Source organism: Thermobia domestica, chromosome 7, assembly GCF_964235325.1.
Source record: "Thermobia domestica chromosome 7, izTheDome1.hap1.1, whole genome shotgun sequence".
Taxonomy (NCBI): domain Eukaryota; kingdom Metazoa; phylum Arthropoda; class Insecta; order Zygentoma; family Lepismatidae; genus Thermobia; species Thermobia domestica.
The window spans coordinates 288,068,096-288,090,337 of record NC_137460.1 but is presented as its reverse complement, the minus strand read 5'-3'; the positions used below and the strand labels follow the sequence as shown (position 1 = coordinate 288,090,337).

At 34.9% G+C, this 22,242-nt stretch overlaps 1 protein-coding gene across 2 annotated transcripts in view; it reads left to right on the top strand.

Moving 5' to 3' along the window:
* The window catches only part of LOC145691010 (uncharacterized), a 150,530-nt gene that overhangs the window by 111,920 nt on the left and 16,368 nt on the right, over positions 1 to 22,242 (top strand). The window contains exons 7-10 of one of the 2 annotated variants that reach the window (XM_081766510.1): positions 979 to 1,077; positions 14,943 to 15,059; positions 18,260 to 18,664; positions 21,186 to 21,291. In XM_081766510.1, the coding sequence (XP_081622636.1) occupies positions 979 to 1,077; positions 14,943 to 15,059; positions 18,260 to 18,664; positions 21,186 to 21,253 (689 nt within the window). In that variant the 3' untranslated portion in view covers positions 21,254 to 21,291. Of the gene's footprint in view, positions 1 to 978; positions 1,078 to 14,942; positions 15,060 to 18,259; positions 18,665 to 21,185; positions 21,292 to 22,242 lie in introns of those variants that run through there. The other variant, XM_081766509.1, reaches the window with a different exon arrangement.

Sequence of the window (22,242 nt, the reverse complement as noted above, 5' to 3'; positions counted from 1 at the left end):
GTGTCTCAACTAATGTTCCCAATGTGGTTGTGACGTCAATGCACTTCATATCATTATCATACTTGTTTAAATATGATATATCCAATTACGTTTATTCTTTAATTATATATATATTTGTATATTTGCACTATTAATATGATACCTTGCACTGTATTATATATTGTTCTTTTCTCCACACTAATTTTACGTGTTTTTTTCAATTTCTTGTTGTTTTTGCACTGCACTTAGACCATCTATTGTATATGTATTAGCACCACCAACATGTTTTGAAAACCTTTGCCAACGAGAGGGCGTAACCCTCTAATGGCTGGGGTTAGTTTGTTTTAATATGAAACCAAATATGATGGAATAAACAGAATAAATGATTAAAGAAATTTCACAAACCTAATTCCTTACCTTATAAAAAAAAAAAAAAAAAAAAAACGCTCTTAACTCGTACTGTAGCATTTTAATATATAGATTCTTTTGACAAGGGTTAGGTGGTACATAGAGCAGCCATGGCTGAACCTCGCCCGCTTCAATAAAGACATTTTCATTCATTCATTCATTCATACTTATCCGCTCGTGAATAATATATTTTAAATTTTTTGATACTCTTGGTGTTATATTCACAGATCTATAATCTGTGTGCAATGAAGAAAAGGAGATTTTCGCTATGGACTTTACAAATACGTCTTTACGTTTTTCAGGAAATATACCTGTATTAATGCTTGCGGTACATATGTCACATACTGCGAAATCTTTTTTATAATAAAAATTGATATTTCATCGGGTCCGCTAGCATTTGATTTTACTTTTGACATTACTGACTCAACTTACTGTAATATCAGAGAAGTTAAATGATGGTGGTGGTGTTTTTGTTCTGTTTAATTCGATTCGATATGTTTGTTTTTATGTTCAAATCAATATTAAGAATGTTGCAGAAATATTTATGAACATCATTTTAGTTTAACCCAGGGAAATTCTTTTTTATTTTAGATGAACTTGCAAGCAATTCTGTAGAAGTCGCTTGCGTTGAGCCCTCTAATTCAGCTTATAACGAAGATTCTTCCGATAATCAAGAAATGGAAAATATAGGTAAAGTTTTAAACCGTCAATACTCTTTTAATTTCTTTAACTCGGTTACTAAATGTGTTTGCTCATGAATAGCATAGTTTGGATGTACAAAGCATGAATGTCGTATCTAGTTAACCGGACATTATGCGACGAGATCCACGGGAAGGAATATCTTATTGGTGGATTTCAGACTGAGAAAACAAAAAAAGAACTAATTTAAGAGAATGTATAGAAAATGAACCAGAGGAATATATATCAGGAAATTCTTCTAACGGTTAAAATAGTTTTGAATTACTAAGGATGATTTTAAAGACATTTTTCCTTTTTTATTTTATTTTTATTTTTATTTTTTTTTAAGACGATGCCAGATGTGGTTGAGTGCTTGCTTTAAAATTTGGCAATTTGTTTTGTTTTTGGAATGTATATGTTTCCCACTAAGGATATGTAACAAGCTTATGTTCTCCATCTGTGCGCATTTTCTGTTTTTCGCTTATGCACTGGAATAACGTCTTAGCGAATCATCCAAAAATACAGTTGGATCAACAATGTAATCGGAAACTTATTTTGGACTCACCATAATTACAATCGTTTTTTCGTTTTAATTTTATCGGAGTTTCCTATCCTGTAATAAGTGAAGGTAGCTTATCATACAAATGAAAAAAAATTATAATACAGTTACTTATATTTTAGTTTCCATGTTTTCATTATGTTGTATTTTAATTTGCAAAGAGGTTTAGTTCAGAGAGTTTATGAAAATTACTGATGAAGTTCCACATCAGCGTATGCATTGGCAGGGTGCGAAATCATTTGAAAATGGTGGGGGGGGAAGGAGTTCAGCGATCCACATTAATGCTTCGTGGAGCCTCCAAAAAATTAAAATATTAATGGATTATTATTATTATTATTATTATTATTATTACTAATAATAATAATAATAATAATAATAAATGTTCAAACTAGTCGTCATTGTTATTTAAAAATACTTTAATGTTATTTATTCATTTACCCAAAATTGGTAACTTATCTACTGCACTTCGGTGCGTATGGTCCAGGGTTAGACTCTCGTGGGAGCACAGTACCCTTGTGTTTACCATCATATTGAAGACTACATTCACGAAAATAGCAGTAGAGATTTATAATTCAGAAATAATAGTCCCTGAGAACCGATGTCCTAACCAAGCATTAGAACTACTAACTTGAAGCGCTCCACCTGGCCAACCATAGATCCTCATTAGCTGTAGAGTCAGAGTATAGTTTTTATTATTTTTTATGAAATTCTCGTTTCTTCGCTACGTACGTAGTGTTTCAGTTTGATCATTCAGATATACGGTCACCTTTGTAAGTCTAAATAATACTATGTATCTATATTGTATTATTAGCAACAATATATTATTATAAATAACAGATATGATTTCAATACAAATACTTGATAGACAACAAAAAGCCGTGTTGCCTCAGTGGTAGAGCGCTCACCTCAGGTGCGTGGGATCAATGGTTGGATCCTAGCTCGCACCAAATTCTGTTTGTGGTATACAAACAATTGTGTGGGATTTTTCTCGGGGTCCTCCCGCTTCCTTCCACTATCTTAACCCACCCTTATAATTCATCTCATCACGACCGTCTTCCTTAGCCTTACTGAATATTCGTAGGACGTTAAACTTTAGAAAATAAAAGCACAAACACTATAATAAGATTGATTTGCTGATTTAGGTTTAATGACCCTTTTCAGCAGCGAGGCTATGAGATGATGACTTACAGTTTAAGGTGGAATCCGAACCACGGTAATCGTTCAAATTTTTGTAAGGCGCTCCCACCGGGAATCAAATCCAGGACCCCGTGCACCGAAGATGGTGCTCGCGTGCTAGCCACTAGACCGCCGAAGATAGCCACAATAATAAGAGTATTGAATGATTGTGTTACTGTATTTATAGACTTAAAATATAGTTTGCAATAACGTAATCGTATCTTACATTAGAGAAAATTTTTAAGATTAAACTTCACTTTCTTTCCGTGTGTAACGAGAGTTGAACATGTGACAGCGAGAAGAAATCCACGTATGAGCAGCAGTAATAGCATCCCATAATTTAAAGGAAACCCACTGAGTTTAATTATCAATAAAGATTTCAAGGTACTCGCCAACATACGGTTTCTTTCGATGAACAACACTGATTCTACGTTCACAGGCAGCAGTTGATAATGGCACAGAACGAACTTTCCGCGTTAAGGCTTTAAGAACTTGAAAATCATTTACCGACTTAGAACTTGACTTGTACTCTCTCCATTCTGACACTGTAGAACCCCGCTTGGTCTATTGGCTAGCACGCTTGACTTAGCGTGGTCCCTGGTTCCACGTTGGGATACAGTTGAACGACCAAAGTGATTCGGATTCCATTATAATCAGTAGGTCCATGTCTCCTTTAGCCTAGCAGGCATAACCGTGGGACGTTAAACTAAATCAAACCAAATCATTCTGACACTGCAGTATCAAGATTCAATCCAAACAATTAAGCTGCTTTATATACGTCTACGTTACCGTATAAACGACTCAGGCTATCTTTATTTTCAAACATTGAAAAGCACTTTAGCACATCATTAAAAGGAAACCTTCTTTCCACCTCGTCTATTAAACCCTGGATTACCTGCCCCCTTATTTGATCAAACTCACTATCATCACTCTCTGTATCAGATGCTTGTCTGCAGTGCACTAAATACTTATCTCTACAAAGACTTTGGTAGACATCATCTTTCATACGCATTTCTCTCAGAGCTTGGATTGTAGGGCCATTTTTTCTCTATTTCATTGTACGAAACTGTTTCCTTTTGCATCGATTTACTATTAGAAAGAATGGACGCAATATCCAGAAGAAAACCGAGCAATAGAATGTTCTTTTTCCCCGGCAGGTTTTTTTTTTTTTTTTTTTTTTTTTTTTTTTTTTTTTTTTTTTTTTTTTTTTTGTAAATACCACTCAGTTTAAAACTGTCTCTGTTGAAATGGTCAGTATTTTAATACTACAAAAGTAGGAATTGCATTATACAAGAAAAATTATGTAAAGACTGCAAATAATGCATCCTTCTCATTTGAAATCCAACGTATGTGAGTGAAACAATCTTTTGATTTTCAGCAGTCCTGAGCCATCTGTGACTGTCGCGATACTTTTAAGTGTTGCAGATGTAGATGACTTACTGAACACCTTGTGAAGTTCGCCTTACAAACATTCAAAGTTGTGAACAGCATTCACAACATCAAAAACTCTTTCAGAAACAAGATCAATTCGATGTGCTATGCAGTGTACGCTAATTAGGCACGGGTTGACATTTCTTCTAATTTGAGCAGCAACACCGTCGCTTCTCCCAGTAAACACTGCATCCCCGTCCGAACTAAACCCAACAAGTTTTTCTTTAAGATTAAAAATATCTATGCCATCTTCGGAAAATGCTTGAATAATTTTCTCTTCAAGGGATTTTGCATCGGCATTTTCTACAGGCACTAGTTTATAAAAACGACAAAGTTTATTTTCTTCGTCCACATATGTTCATATAACAGCAAGTGCTTATCCACAAGCCTGTTTGTAGATTCGTCCACTGAAATTGAAAAACAATCTGTTTGAGAAATTTTACCAATTTTGCATGCAACTGGTACGCTAGAGAATAAAGGTCTTCATCTCGTCAACAACCGAACAACCGAAAAAGTTTAACACCTGATCCTTTTACAAATAAACTACGTTTTTTAAAACAGCATGCATTTAAAATTATTGTTCGTTTGAAAATTTTCATTATAGACCTACTTATATTTTGTTATTAAGATGTCCCCCTTTACAGATTTTGGTGAGGGGGAAACACAAGTGTAAAATTTTTGGTGGGGGGGAAATCCCTCCCGTCCCCCCCGGGATTTCGCACCCTGTCACTAGTCAATGGATACCTGGACTAATTTGACCGGACCTTTCATCATTAAATATTTGATACAAGTACCAAAGATTATTTTTTACTTTGTGGATATAATGCAGTATTTCTTGTTATACATTTGTAGGTACGTATTTATTAGTAGTCATTCATCACCAACGCCTCGTAAGTTAAAAAAGAAAAATATTGCTTATTTCTTTTTCAATGCTAATACGAAATGCTCAAAATTTTATCAGACAAGGCGTCTAAAAATTTTGTAACTGGAAAGCAGCTTTTGAGAAGAGAACACAAAAGCTCTTCTGGAGATTGGAGTGCGTGTCACTCATAGGGACAGCCTTGCTAGTATTTCTTTCCAAAAATATGTTACAAAGACTAGATTCCTTTGTTTGGAAAATAGCAGTCAATTGAGAGAACGAGAATGGACGTTTAGAATTTGTGATTCAAATAATCGTAAAATATTTCCAGGGAACTGTGGGAGTAATCAAGTTCCATGAAATGCAATTTCTGTTTTAATATTGATATCTTGATAATTTCATTGTATTAAAAAATCGTAAATGCAATCCCCGTCTTATCCATATGTGGGTGTTCTGTCTTTGTGTTTCGCCAAAATCCTTGGGTTTTGAAACTAGTAAAGCAAACAGATGAGTACGTGTTACGTTGAATGAAGGATAATCATGTTGCAGATGATTGAAATATTTTCCTAAGTTCATCTAACTTAAAACACAAATTTGTGGGCGTGGTTGATACAGCGTTGACTTCTGGACCCAAAGTTCTTGCATTCAAACCGGTGTTGCGCGATAATGGTTTTGTGGGGAAGATACGGATTTAGCCGGATTTCTCGGAGTTGTTAACTAGTTAACCAAACTGAATTGAAGCTATTAACCTATTAAAAAAAAAGTCTATAATGTGAAATGTGTTACGACAAATTCCAAGAAAAAAATTATCATGAAAACTGTTTGTCTAAAACATGTTCTGTGAGATTTATGATTAAGATAAACAATTACAAAGATAAAAATGTATTCATTGATGTAATGAAAAGTGTCGCTTAATGGCGTCTTGTTTTTGCTGTGATGGAATTTTAATAATACCTTTCGTTTCTTCGTATCAACGACTTCATCTTTTCCTGTTTTTTCTTTCTTTGTTTTTTTTTTAAGTATTCTTCCTACTCGCTTTCTTAATAACAGCTACTTTCGAGTGCCGATGCTGTTTGAATGGACGAGAAATAATGCGCCTTTCGTGCAGGAAAAAGTAGAAATAATAGTTTTCAGTATATTTCTTCTGTTCTTGTTTAAGAACATTGTGAATAAATCAACTTTAAGATGACCAGAAATTCGTCACTGTAGTTACAGGCATATTTATTAAGGCAGTGAGCTGAGTTCATTACGCTACTAGTTGTCGCTATATGTCCTATAGCTTGCCTGCGTGGCTCTAATATCACTACAGGATCTATCGCTTGCCTGCCTCATGCTATGAGATATCGCTAGCGTGCAGGCAATATGACGACTTAATAAAGCATTCATAAAATCACGTACCTTAGCAGATTTGTGTTTTCTTTAATGGTTGATCATTTGGATGTCATACTGACATCTTTTTTCAGACGTGCATCTCGAATTACTTGTTAAGTTGCTGGTAACCTACACTTTTGATCTTGTGTCTTCTTCTTCCAACTAAAACATTATTTCTTACCATTTCACAAATGTAAACAGTGTTTTCCAACAATAGCGGAGTAGACTGAAAAAAAAAATAAAAATAAAAAATAATATTAACTTAAAAACACTAACGCATACACTACAAAGAACTACTTTGTTTTCAAATACCACATGGCTTTCATATAATGTTGCCACTATTTGTGCACTTTTTTAAAAATGTATTATTGCCAGATATGATTCTTAGCGTATCTTAAAAATTTTCTAATCCTAACTGCTTCATTCGTTTTGGTCATTCCAATAAAGTTTTGAAGGCATTGACACGTCACTGAGTACATTCCTGAAAAAAATGTAATTGTTCATATAATAAGTTTTGTATCCCGTAACGTTGCTTTCTAATAATAATGAAGGTTTTAGTTCTACTTTGAAACCATATTTATTTAAACCAAAAACAATAATTTTAGAGTAAAATCAAGGAATTAATAACTGTACTGTATGTGATAAACTAATTAACATGCAATGCACCTTACCTTTAAAGCACAACATTTTCGTAAGGAAATAGAATAAGCGCCGCGATTTGACATTGTGCATAATGCACGCCAATAGATCAGAAACGAATCTGCTTACCTTTTTGTCACTGCTTTTACTTCAGTTAAAAAGAATTGCACAAATGTCTCGTGCAAGTCATTTGCTAGTGAAAGACAGGGTTGAAGGTCGTTCACATTTCTACAGAAGGGATGGACACTTCCAGGTTATTGAGGACAAGGAGAGATACATACCAACCACCTTCTGTGGATTCTCTACAGCCGAAGGGAGTCAAGCGGAGGTAGTACAGTGGAACCTGGATAATTCGAACCTCAAGAGACCGTAGAAAAATTCGAATTATACAAAAATTCGAATTAGAAAAGTTTTTGTAAATGGTCGAAATAAACAATCAAACTTCAGGTTTTAACATAAAGACCATTATTGGAGTTAATAATAAGTGTTTTAAGTACCATACACTCATTGTAAAACTAGAAAAAACATAAGTTAATACAATATGAAGTAAAATGCTGTACTGTAATACGTACGTACATACACTAGCACTGTTTTTTCCTCCAAAGTCAAAGATTTGGAGGTTCGCTTCGACGATGCCATCATACACGAGCTCACACAACACAGACGAAATCACAAATGTCGAAACGAATCACAGATGACAATACGCACACTACTGCACCTTCACGAATGTCAAAACAAACCACCATCGACGATATACGCACTACTGAACTGTGTCGGGAAGTACCACTATTGTGATTTATGAGCAGTAGAGACGTGTGCTAAACAAAACAGGCGGCCGGCCAGCGCATTGGTGTACGTGCTGGGAGAGGAGTGGAGGGGTGGGTGCGATGACCTTCAAGCTGAATAGTCTGCGGGCGGGACGGAAAGCCTGCTACAGTACGCATCTTCATCCGTTTCTTGGAAAATCTGACCCGATGACTTGACCTCCTTTTAGATTTACACGGCAAAAACCTCGAATTATCCAGATTATAATTCGAATTAACCATGATTTTTTTTAGCATTGTTTGTATATAAAATTCTAGGGACCAAGAGAAAAATTCGAAATAAAGAAGTTTTCGAATTACAGAAATTCGAATTATCCAGGTTCCACTGTACCAGCAAACAAAGCTTTCTGTTTCCCACGGTCACCTCTCGATAAGATAACAGATAAAGGTAAACCAGTTGAAATTGCGTTGTTCTGTTTGCAATATGTTCAACACTGCAATTTTTCCACTGTAAATACTTCGAATTATCCAAGACAGGAGATTCAAAAGTTCGATTTACCCACGATACCATTGTTTTAAATACAGTCTTCAAGGGGAATAAACTTTTGTTCGAATTATCCAATAATTCGAATCAACCAAGTTCGAATTAAAAAGAGTCCGCTGTGTATATATATAGAGAAGATAAAAACTACATTCTACTCTAGAAATTAAATACAAGATGCCTCATAATATAAATTTTCACTAATGAATTGGAGAAGAACAATCAAAATAATTTCTTAGATATCATTATAAAGAGAGGTATTTTTAGGAAACCTAAAACATCAAATTTCTCTTATTTACAAGATATCTGCTCATTCGTTCAAGATTAGCAATAATATTTGAGTGAATTTTCTCCTTAGAGGTATAGACTACTTTCTTTAGAAGATAAAGTAGAGAAACAAGTATAAGAAGTTTACAAATTAAGACTTACAAAAAGTTGTTCTTAAGCATGCTGGGAAAATGGAAGTAACAAGCATTAAAATTTTAGAAACAGCATAGTGAAGATACTGAGAAAATTAAAGAAAGTTGGTTGTTTTGAGCTTTCACGATAATTGTTGAACATTTCTCTCTGACGTTTTCACGTTATTCGTCCTGTGCGTCTAGATAATTCTCAACTGACGATCGTTTCGCTGACCTACTTAGGACCAATAGGAAGGTTAAAAATGGGTACTGGTATTTATATGTGGTCGTCATTATCAAGGCACCGATCCTGGGGGGAAGGGGCGAGGGGGTTCGGACTCCCCCAAAGCTCATGTGGGCCCCTATTGTATATATTAGTACAATAGTTGGCATAATTTAAGTGCAATTTGTTTTAAAATCTTCATATATATGCCTTCTGCATCTGAATGGGCCCTTCCAAATTTACAGAGAAATCGGCGCCCTTGGTCATTATTTACCTCTGTCTGATTGGCTGAACTGGTCTACCAGTCACAGGTTGGTGTTTGTCGTATCTTCTGATTGACATTTTGATCCTCAAAAAGTATTTCAGGTGAAGTTTAGTTGGAATCTCATTTCTCTGTTGAAGTTGTTGGGATGTTTCCTGATTTCAGTGGCTTCTTACATGGTAGTTACTGCAATTATAAAATACTTCTGTATTGTCAAAGTGTGTTTGGTGTCCATGTTGGATGGAATGTTTAGCACAACGGATCTTTCTATTTCATGTCTCTTAAAATATGGAATAAGTTCATTTCTCCTGGTTTATATGGTCCTCCTTATACACTGCCACATCCATTTCGGACACGCTGTGAGTTACTCAATGTTTTATGGTTCTCAGCGTGTTCTGTGTTTTGTTGATAGGATTTTAAACCGGTTTACTCTTGTATTTCTTCAGTACTTTCCCAGTTCTGTTGTTCAACCCTTTAACATACCGTATACCATTACTTTTGATTTTTCTTCATCTTTCTCCAGTCCCAGGTTGTTCCCATCCTTCTCGTCCTGTGCTAATTTTTTCCTAGTATGTTTATTAATCGTTCAGTTGATTTGTGTTGCACTATAACCGTTGTTCTGCAACGTTTGTTTGTTTGACCAGGCTAATTTCTACATCGATGTATCTTTTAGCCGAGATCCTAAGTGCTCTGTGGATAAGCATCCATACTTTTGGTTGTTTGTGAACTGGTGAAGATAGAAAAAATTAAATGAAATCTTTAAGTTTAACGTCCCACGTTTATGCGGGTTAGGCTAAAGGAGACGGTGATGATGAGAAATGAGTGAAATGGTGGAATGAAGAAAGTGGGAGGAAACGGGAGAACCCCGAGAAAACCCACGAGCACGGTGTTTGTTCAGTCCACACAGCGCGAGCTGGGATCGAACCAGGGATCCCAAGTACCGAAGGTGAACGCTCTACCACTGAGCAATCGCGCCCCCAGGTGATGATAGAAATTGGCATTGAGTTATAAATCTGTGTGGGGTTGGTTTTCTCTCCTAATCTCCCATTCGCCAATTGTATACCAAGAGGTCCAGGAACAGAAGCACACCGCCTTGTTTTTTTTTCATGGTAAACAGGTGTCATCAACGTAGCGAAACCAGTAGCGTTGTTTGTAAGAGGCATTCATCAACATTGTCTGCTCGAAATATTCCTTATAAAAATTTGCAGTAACTAGTGAGAGGGGTACGTACACCCATGGAGACGCAATCAATCTGTTTATAGCAATTTCTGTCACAGAGAAATTAGTTGGTGATAAGCACATGATTAAAAAGTGTGAATATATCTTCTAGAAAAAGGTTTTCCAGTAGTTTTAATGTAGCTTTCAAAGGCACCCTCATGAAGAGCAATGTGACATCAAAACTGACAAGTATATCCTTTGGATTCAGGGTTATTTTCTCGAGAACATTGCTAAACTGGTATGAATTGATGATGATCTGTTCGTAATTTCTATCATACGATTTCAAAAAAATGGTGAGATATTTTGCTAATGTAAATGTTGAGTGCCTATTACATTGACAGTCAGTCGCAGTAGATTGTCTTTCTTTGAATCTTCAGTAAGCCGTAGATCTTCTGTTGCTGGTGTTGCCTTTGGTAACATATTGTTCTGCCGCTTTTCGGCTATCCGTGACTGATGACTGCGGAAATAAAAATAAATAAGTAAATACTAGAAGTAAAAATGGATCTTCATACCATTATGGTGTAAACATTCGTATAGACTTCAGAAAATTGCAAATAAATATAATTACAAAGTAGCGCTCAAATCTTCATCGTTATTAGAAGGCAACGTTACAGGATACAAAAGTTAGTATGAGAACAATTAAAATTCTTCAGGAATTTACTCAGTGACATGTCAATGCCTTCAAAACTTCACTGGAATGACCAAAACGAATGTAGCAGTTAGGATTAGAAAACTTTTAAGACATGCTAAGGATAATGATCTGTCAGTGTTAGGGTTATCCAAACATTTATCTACATCAAAGAATACGATCAAAAAGGTACAATTACTCCATAAGACTACTTCGAAAGTTGAAAGGTTTAGTTACATTTTTCTCTTTATTAGGGCTGTAGAACCAGATCTTAATCACGATCACTACTCACTTAACAAAAGTTGGAATTATATTATTAACCTGAGCAGCATTTCGAATAAAGAAGTATAAACTTTATCATTTTTCTCATACCCCAGACAGAAAATACAGGTGGTTTACAGGCGCTTGTGAAACATGCATAAACAGGCATATTTTTACAGGCGCCTATACATGCGCCTGAAAATGGAACACTTTTAAACGCATGAGACAGGTATGGATTTTTTCACGATCATTGCATGTTCATTGCACGGAAACAAGTAGTTTTCATGTTGATAGAGTTGAAACCTTGCAACGTGAAAAATGCGTGTAAACGACATGTAGAGAGTGGAAAGACATGTACGTAACCGGCATATTCCATGTAGTTTACATATAAGCTACCTCATGAGGATCTGACGACAGCTGCTTTTCATTTGATAAAAATGTAATTGACATGTTAAATACACGTGAAATACAGGTGTTAGCAAATTAGTGGGCGTGTTAGCGAATTATACATGTAAAGTACATCGCATTAAGTGTACATGAAATTTGCGTGTAACAGCTGTTGGACACGCATAAGACATGTACGTTCCATGTATATAAAATGTGTAAAATTCAAATCCGATTACTACAATGTACGCTGCATACTTTAAGGAGTAATACTTCTATTTGATCCATCTAATCTAAGGGTCTGCGCACGCCTTTGTATATATGTGTCAGCACCTTGTATATGTGCATTTCAAAGAGCTCCTTCGTGGCTAAGCGGTTAGCGTACGCGCCTATGGCGTAGGAGATCCGGGTTCGATTCCCTGCAGGAGCTCATGTGATTCGGATTCCACGTTAATCAGTAGGTCCACGTCTTGTGTAGCCTCGCTGCTGAACGGGACGTTAAACTCAAAATCAATTCAATGGGCATGTCAAATTGGAGACTTAATGTCTGTTTCCTACGCCTATAACGTGAATGTTTCACTCTAATCAACCTTGTCCATCGTATTTACCTGTTTAAGCTATTTACTCACTACACGTATTTTTTAAATCCATTTATTGGCAGTCATGATCATTGCATGTTCCCATTCATCTGTACATTGCCTTTACACTGCATGTAGGTGAGTTCACACTTTGCATGTTACAGGCAATGTGTCCAATTCTGTTCCAATGTACTATACATGTGTCAGAACCTTGCATATGTGCATGGCAAACTGGAGACTTGGTGCCTGAATATTACATGTTTCCTCACCTGTAACATTAATGATTCACTCCAATCAACCTTATTCATTGCATGCACCTGTTTAACCCATTTATTGGCAATCATGATCATTGCATTTTCCGTTTACCTGCACATTGCCTGTACATTGCATATAGATGGGTTCACACTTCGCATGTACACGGAGATAATACAGGCATTGTATAAAGTTGTAGTACCATGTATTATACATGTGTCAGGACTTTGCATAGCGAATGTCGAATTGGAGACTTGTGCCTGAATATTGTATGTCTCCTATGCCTATAACGTGAATGTTTAGCTCCAATCCACCTTGTTCACCATACGTATCTATTTAATCCATTTATTGGCAATCATGATCATTGCATGTTCCCGTTCACCTGTACATTGCCTGTACACTGCACGTAGGGGTTTCACACTTCGCATGTAGACGAAAATGATAAATGTAAAATAACATATTCTACATCATGCGTTTTCCATGCTATACGATAATACATGTAATGCGAATGTCACACATGTATATTACATGTTGATAAACAGGCACCTTCCTTGTACTTTTCATTCTTATTGTATTGCGAATGTTATCAACAATCCATTCAAGGTACTTTACATGCACATATTCTCTCCATTTACTTGCATGTGAGTGACTACATGTACATCGCATGTTCTCATTTTAATGTACAGGTTCTGTACAACGCGTGTTCCGTGCAACATTTCCAACAAAAGTTCAATTCTTTTTTTTTGACATGCATATCACCTGAAGACAATGTGCCTGCAATATTTTTTTACGTGTGTTTTCGCCCAAACAGGCGCCTGTATAATACCTGTCAAAATCTGACAGCCTTTTACAGGCAGTTCCATGAACAAAACATTGCATGTTTCCTCAAAAATTTTCATAATAGACTTTATACTGACTCAACAATTTTTCATACTGTTGTAGGAAGTGCACAAATAGTGGCAGTACTGTATGAAGGCTATGTGGTATATGAAAATAACGAAGTTGTTTACACTCAATGCGCTAGTGTTTTTAACATTAACTTAAATTGTTTGCAGTCTATTCCATTAGTGTTTGAAGACTGTTTACACTTATGGAGTATCAAGAAATAGTATTCCAGTTGGTTACTAGCAACTCAACAAGTATTTCAAGGTGCACGTATCGAAAAAGACGTCAGAATGATATCGAACGAAATAATCGACGATTACAGAGAACACAATACGCTACGGTATGTGATTTTATTAATTCTTTGTTAATTTACATAACAGCGTATTATACATAAAATGAAAACAATAGTTTATTACCGACTTACAGTTATTTTGACGATTTAATTGCACGTAAAAACTGTATTGTTTCTATTTAATTATTCAAACTAGAGCAACGGAGGTATCTGTATTTAGATTAGAGGATTAATATTTGTAAATATCTTCAGTAATATACACTGAACCTGAAAACGCTGTTCTGTTTATTCTTGGGACAAGAACCTTACTCACATTTAGATTTTAATATTCATAATTGTGTACCAATTTAGTTGTGGGCATTTTTTTTTTTTTTTAAAGCATGGTTTTACTCTAAAGCTTAGAGCGGGTCGAAGTGTTGGACACAACCACCATTCTCCCGGATATCTTATACTCTTCTCCTCTTTCCTTTTGATCTATTTGAGGTTTTCCAACTACAACTCTGTCCATGTCACTCATTCTTTCATTTCTTTTATTTTTGACTAGGTTGTGGCTTTGTCATCAAAAGGAAGCATTCAACTACATATATGGTCAAATATGAGATTGGACAACGTGCCACCCAAGTCGTTCTTAATATTGTTAGGAAGACATGTTTCAAGAAAATCTTAGTAATAACAGCTCTCCCGAGAGCAAAAGATAGAAAAGAATTAATGTAAGGGGATCAAGAATTCACGAAAGGATCTGATTTATTCAAAATGGGAAATTTCTGAAACAAAATTACTTGTATTTTACAAAAAAGTGTGACAGAAAAACGTGGAAGCTACGTCATACAACCAGAGCACGCAGACTAAATAGCTTAAATTCTTTCTGATTCAGTGTCTCACAATTATTATAAATCACAACTTGTTTCTCCCAAGCCTTCGGCTGGTCTCCAAACCGCCTACACGCTAGGCGTCAGACAAGAAGCAGCGTGGCTAGCGACAACTATTGGCATGATTTGGTAATTTAGATTTAGCACGGCTGATGAATTGAGACGTTTTGCTTTTATATTATGGAGAAAAGATGTCTAAATATTTTCACTAACATGTTTATTCTTAAATGTTTTAACTTTCTTATTAGCATTGCTCACAAACGGATATTTTTTTGCATTATAAATAGGATTGTCTACTGCAGCTGGAGAAAGTGTGGAGGCAGTAGAAGAAAATGTGGATTCGACTAATGTCAGAAATGATCTAAGTCTTGTTGAACTTGAAAAATTTGAAACAGAAGATTCAAGTAAGTATAAATTCTTGTTGGATATATGTATTATGCAACTGTTCCTAACAACAGTACTGTAACACTTAATTTTTATTCCTCACATTATTCCTTTCTAGACTTTTCACAGGTATTATATTTACAACATAAGCAATAATAAAGTCTTTTGAAAACAGTAAAGATTTACGCGAAATTTACATGTACACTTGTGTCCAAAATTTGTGTCGCATGTCTTTAAAAATTACATAAATAGAATTAACTCTCTTTTTTATAGAGAAAATTTTGTATGTCTTCTTGGAAATGTGCAGAAGAAGAAAATACATTTCCAAAAAGTTATTTTAAAACACAATTAAGAAATAAGCAAATTATAAATAAATAAATAAATAAATAAATCTTTAAAACTTTCATCGCCAAATTTTAAGTTCTTTTTTCCTAAACGTGGCAAACGCGCAGCGACATGTACAAATAGAGGAAATTCTATGCTTTATTAGAAATACAACATAAATTACTCGTAATGTTAGTTACTATACATATGACACAGCGTTAATAATCGTAGGTTTTCAACATTTTAAACATAAATAAACGACTAAATAGAAATAAGCCTCAAAATATGCGAAGCAATCGGGCATTTTGTGGTAGTGATTTCTTTACCTTTAGCAAGCTGACAAACTGTAACTCACCTTCATATAGTAGTTGATTAGCTTATGCTGTTAACCCTCCTATGCCTCAATTGTTCCTTCAGAGCTTCCTCATTTGTTTTTCCGTGTAGCTTTTGTTCAATATTAACATCAGAAATTTTACTTCAGGCGGTTTGAGAGTAATGGTTCTGTATCCTTACATCGTTCTGGATTCGATTTTCTGAGTCAACACTGTCGGTTCATTTCATTTTCTTTCTTTTAATGTATATATTATGTATATAGTCAACAGCAAAAGTATGTCGTTCTGACAGCTGCAAATCCACCAGGTCGGGTCCAGTACTTTTGCTGGTGTCAGAAATGCCTGGGCAGATGGAACCTAACTTACACGTAACGTTTCAATCAGGAGATGACAGTTGGTAAGCTTTTGGAGCTCTGAAATAGGATTTTGCTTTGCAGTTGATGCACAGGAAATGACTCCAATGTTAAATTAATCTATGTTGGATGAAACGTGTTGTCCAGAGAGTACAATATATCTATAACATTATAATTCGTTGCGCCGTGTGCGTGGGTTTTCTCGGGGTTCTCCCGTTTCCTCCCACTTTCTTCATTCCACCATTTCATTCATTACTCATTATCACCGTCTCCTTTATTCTAACCGGCATAACCGTGGGACGTAAAAAAAAAATAATAATTCGTTGCGCGTATCATGTATTATTTCATTACATACTGCATGTGAGGGGGGAAAATGATCATACTGTAATCGTTTAGTTTCAATCTGGCTTTGAGTTTGGGCCTCTGGTGGACAACGGTGGCTACATTTCCATTGTTCTTTTACCGTCGTTCGAAATGCTAAAAATTCATACATACAACTAAATATAACTGCGAAACACCTTCAATCATACAAACAAATAATAATAATAATAAAAAAAAAATACTAGGACAACGATGATTTATTATCAATTTGAGTAAAAAAGAAAGTACACAACACACAAATTTCCACAAGATTTAAAAATTATAACTTCAAGTAATAATTTTAAAATATTTAATTTAATGAAATTCTTTTTCGAAATGCCCTTTGGAGCACGGTTCACTTATAAACTTCCACGTTTTCACAGTTCATACTTTTCCACACTATATTCCAATGGAAAAAAAAGAGGAATTATCTCCCGGCGAAGATGATGTTGCAGATGGGAATTCTTCTACAATTCGTAATATTCTTGAGATGGTATTTTCTTCTGAATTCAAAGTGCATCATAGTTAAACAACCAGTGTATTATAATCCTATCTTAGTATGAAGTTTTTGGCGTACACAGTATTCTACAGAGGAGAATAACTGGTCGAGGTTACTTCTTGTAGTTATAAATGCGCACTATCAGTTAAGAGAGTAGTTTGGCAGGGTGGCTGATGCGTTGTTCTTCCAATTTGAAAATTCCCGAAGGATTGATAGTAGTTCGTTTAAATACTCATGATGAGCAAATGCAATTGTGAATATATAAAACATATAGAAGCCGTACTCTAAGTAAAATATTTAGTTCCAGCAACCTTGATTTTCTTATCGGAGAAGTACATTTCGTGAGAGGATATTGATTATAGTTTCTCAAGCTTGTGAATATTGTAACTAAATGAAAATGTCCAAAACACGACTAAATATTCATAAATATCGTACACATGTTTTATTAAAATAAATTGTGATTATCAGTAGTTTCGACCAGTGATTTTTTTTATCTGTTCGATATAAAGAGTTCGCTGGAGCAAGTTCTACTGTATTGATTGTATTGTAGGTTAGCTTCCCTTTCAGCACCTACGCTATATGTGACATGATGTTTTATGTAAAATCCGAACCACAATAATGTGTTTAAATTCTAAGTCTCCCACCAAGAATCGAACTCGATACCCCGTACACCAATGACTTGCACGCTAGCCATTAGACTAGCGGAGAGAGCTTGTATATGCTCTGTCGGCATTTCTTCACTTCAATATTGAATACCAGTAAAGAGAACAAATATAAGACAAAAATACAACATATTAACGTGAAATCATTATTGGCTCAAGTGCTTAAGCTAATTTCTCAGAACTTCCAGCTTCTTACATGATATTTTTAGTATGTTAAAAACTTCTCAGGTTAGTTTTAATTTTTATTATAATACGCAATTATCTGTAATAAAAAAAATAAAGTAAATGTACCTTTGCGTATTTTTGTATTTTTATTTAGAATCCGATGATTTCGATAAGTATGCAATCCTCTAGTATCTTTGTGCAGGGAAACAACACCTTGGAGTAGTAAATCTAATTAATAATTTACATTATAGCCCTTTGATATCTTCTTTCAAAATAAATAAATAAATTAAGTAAAAAGCTTGTTAAAAATACTACAATTTCCCAGAACTCAACTATCGCTTGAAAATACACTGATATAAAAGACAATAATAAATAAATAAAAGTGTTGCACACATCTGGTTTCATCATGCGAACACAAACGCGCAAGTGAGCGTTTTAGCTGTGAGGCTATAGGATGTTATAAAACTGTAACGTATTAATATCAAAATCATTAACTGAAACCTGACCTATATATTCTTATTGTAGATTCTTCAGACTACAAAATAAGCGGACGGTACCCTAGATGGTTTTGGGAGAGAAAATATAAAAATGGCAAGAATTATACAGATATTCTGTTGGAGGTTTTGAAAACGAAAGAAATTCGATGTCTTTTACTTAGATTCCAATGGAAACCAGAAGCATGGAAATACGTTGCAGATGAAATGGCTAGAAGAGGCGCACGAGTTCCAGGAAACAAGCAAAGAGCAGCGTCTAAATGCTATTCAAAGTGGAGTACATTAAAATGGGCATGTACTTGGTACAACAGAGGCATTCGTTTAGAGAAGGGAGTCGTTTATGCACTGAAATACTACAATCAAGTAATGGAAATTATGTCTGCTAATAGTATTAGTCCAACGCCTTCTGCAGTCTCTGAATGGGACTCTTCAGAGTGTAAGTTGCAATTCAGTTTTATTTTAATTTCAACCTTGTTATACATTTATGATTATAAATTAATGCACCTTTATATATATATATATATATATATATATATATAGATATATATATATATATATAGATATATAGATATATATATATATAGATAGATAGATAGATAGATAGATAGATAGATAGATAGATAGATAATGAATAACTATTTACTTTTGATACCTTTTTAAAATCATAATCCTCCGCAATATTTTCTTCTCGTATCTACCTAAACGCAGCGCTGGACGCAGTTTTTCAGCCTAATACTGATTCCGCTTTTATTCTCAACATACTGGCTACTTCTTGGTATACTGGAAAACAATATCTGCCACTTATAGCACAAATATAAAGGTAGTAAAAGCTGTTAGGTGCGAAGAACTTGAGAAGCAGTGTTTTTCAAACAACAGATCAGATCATCAGAGGTAGCAATGGAATTTCAGTATTGACGTATCTAGAACAATTGTGGAACTAGATATGTTCAGGTTCGTAGGACACTTACTAGATTTAATTACTAAGAAAATTTTGGTGCAAAATTATATTAGGAATTTTTTATCAGTGATTTAGATGTTTTTATTATGTAAAATGTTGACTTCTTTGAATCCTGAAACTGTTAGATTTTTATCCTTGGAATCCGTGGTATGCTCTTTTGAATAGACCAGTGATAGGCGTATGTATTTTAGAGAAAGGTAAAAAGAAAAAAATATTTAGGCGGACCAATCAAATTTCCTAAAAACAACAATGGTATATGGATCAAAATTCTTGTAATTCTAAGCCTTATGCATGATTCAAGTTTGTCATAATCCGATTCTGACTGAGAGTCATTGGTTCCCAGAAAATAAGTTAAACACTCTCTATCAGATTGTTTTCTATACAACTCGTTCGAATTATTTCTGTTCATTGGTCAGATGGTAATCATATTGCAGGGCTGATAGAATCTTTCGGAAGGCCGCATGTGGCTCGCGTGTCATAATTTATCCATGACTGGAATAGGCTATGAGATCATACCATTAATAGTAGAAATATCTAAATCTCTGAAATAAAAACTTTCCTATATAATTTAGCCCCAAAATTTCCGCAAAGGGCCGCTGTGGTTCAGTGGTAGAGCGTTCAACTTTGGTGCGTTGAGTCCTTGGATCAATCCCAACCAAGTGAACTTTTGTGGTGGACAAACACCGTGTGCGTGTTTTTTTTTCGGGGATTCCCCGTTTCCTCCCACTTTCTTCATTCCACCGTTTCATTCATTTCGCATCATCACCGTGTCCCTTAGCCTAGCCGGCATAATCGTGGGACGTGAAACTTAAAGATTTCATTTTCTAAAATTTCCTGAAGACTAAAATTGTTTAATACTTCCCACAATTGTTCGAGATGCGGTAACATTGAAATTTAATATGATGTCAAGTGGGGTTCACTTCAAACTAAGATGCTGTAGATTATTTTATCGTGTACCTAACACTGTTATGGTCATTAATTCTTGGAGGCTTAGATGAGGAGAACCAAAATGGAGGAAATGGTATCAAAATTGTTAGTGGAAACTTAATTAAAAAAAAAAAAAAAAAAAAAAAAAAAAAAAAAAAAAAAAATTAGACGGAGGCGCAGATTAGGAAACAATATTAAGACGTAGCTCGTAGAAATATTAATGAAAAACCAAAACTGAATCCAGTTAGCTAAGAGCAGAAGTCAATGATGAGCACCTCCGGGTTCCATAGGCCACAGAGTTAGCTTGATATTTGCCACTTTTAACTGTTTTTCAGTGCTTCAAAAGTTTATAATTGTGCTCCAAGTAAAAGTTTTTTTTTATTCCTGCATACCAAGAAAGAGTCAGAAGAACAGAATAGAAATAATTCAGTGTTGATATGAGAAAAACTGGCCAGACCTCCTTTCATGTAGAGAGAAAGAAATATTGCAAAGGAATATAAATTTGGAAACAAGGACAAATAAATTATTTTCATGCTTAACCATGTTTAAAGACGATTAAGTTTGAAATACTTACATACCTTAGTTATTGGTTCTTCAATACTATCGTGTTATCATAAATCCTATGATTTGTAATGTGGATAGTTTTGTACGTATGTATGTGTGTAATGTATGTAATGAATGTATCTGTGTATGTATGACTAACTCTTACTTATTGGTTTATATATTGGTTTATTACAAGCCTTCGGTCCTTTCATTTTCAGCTTAACCTTTTTCAGTTCTCATCAGTATTTTCCAGTCGACTCGGATAAAAGACTTTTCAAGATTAATCAACACTACAGTATCTTCCTGCCTTCTTAATGAAATTTTTGCCAGTTGCAATCACTTATGCTGTTAACCCTTCTAAGCCTCAACTGTTCATTCTCGGCTTTCTCATTTGTTTTTCTGTATAGATTTTCATCAATATTCACAGCATAAATTTTGCTTCAAGCGGTATGGGAGTAATGGGTCTGTATCTTTACATCTTTCTTGATTCGATTTCTCAGTCAACAGCAAAAATTTCTCTTTCTGACAGCTGTAATCCATCAGGTCGGGTCCAGTACCTTTGCTGGTATCAGAAATGCGTGGACAGATGGAACCTAACCTGCACATAACGTTTCTACCAGGTGACGACAGTTGATAAGCTTGTGGAACACTGAAATAGTATTTTGCTTTGCAGTTGATGCACAAGAAATAACTTCAATACTAAATTAGTCTATGTTGCATGAAATGTGTTGTCCAGTGAGTGACATATATGAATGACATCATAATTCGTTGCGTATATAATGTATTATTTTACTACAAACTGCATGTGAAGAGAGAGAAGCACTGATTATACTGTGATCGATTGGCTTCAAGCTCGTTTAGAGTTTGGGCCTCTAGAAGCCAATTGTGGCTATATCTTCACTGTTTGTTGTCCATCGTTCGTACTGCTAAAATTTTATACATACAATTTAATATGACTCCGAAGCACCTTCAATCATACAAATAAAAAATAAATAAAAAACCTTACCAGCATAACGATTTATTAGCAATTTTAGATGCACTAAAGAAGAAAGTACACTACACACACAAATTTCCACAAGATTTAAAGGTTATAACTTCAAATAATAATTTAAAAATACTTAATTTAATGAACTTCTTTCTCGAAATTACCTTTTGAACATGGTTCACTTATAAACTTCCACTGTTCACACTATATACCAAGGGGGAATAGTAACTTCAAGGGATTATCTGCAGATGATGTTGCAGATGGGAATTCTTCTACAATCCATAATATTCATGAGATGATAATCTCTTCTAAATTCACAGTGCATCATAGTTAAACAACCATTGTATTATGATCCTATCTTAGTATGAAGTTTTCGACGTACACGGTATTCTACAGAGGAGAATAACTTAGTCGATGTTATTTCTTCTGGTCATAAATGTGCACTATCAGTTAAGAGAGTAGTTTCGCAGGGTGGCTGATGCGTCATTCTTCAATTGGGAAATTCCCAAAGCCGTGATAGTAGTTCCTTTGTATACTCAAGATGAGCAAATGCAGTTGTGTATATAAAACATATAGAAACCATGCTCTAAGTAAAATATTT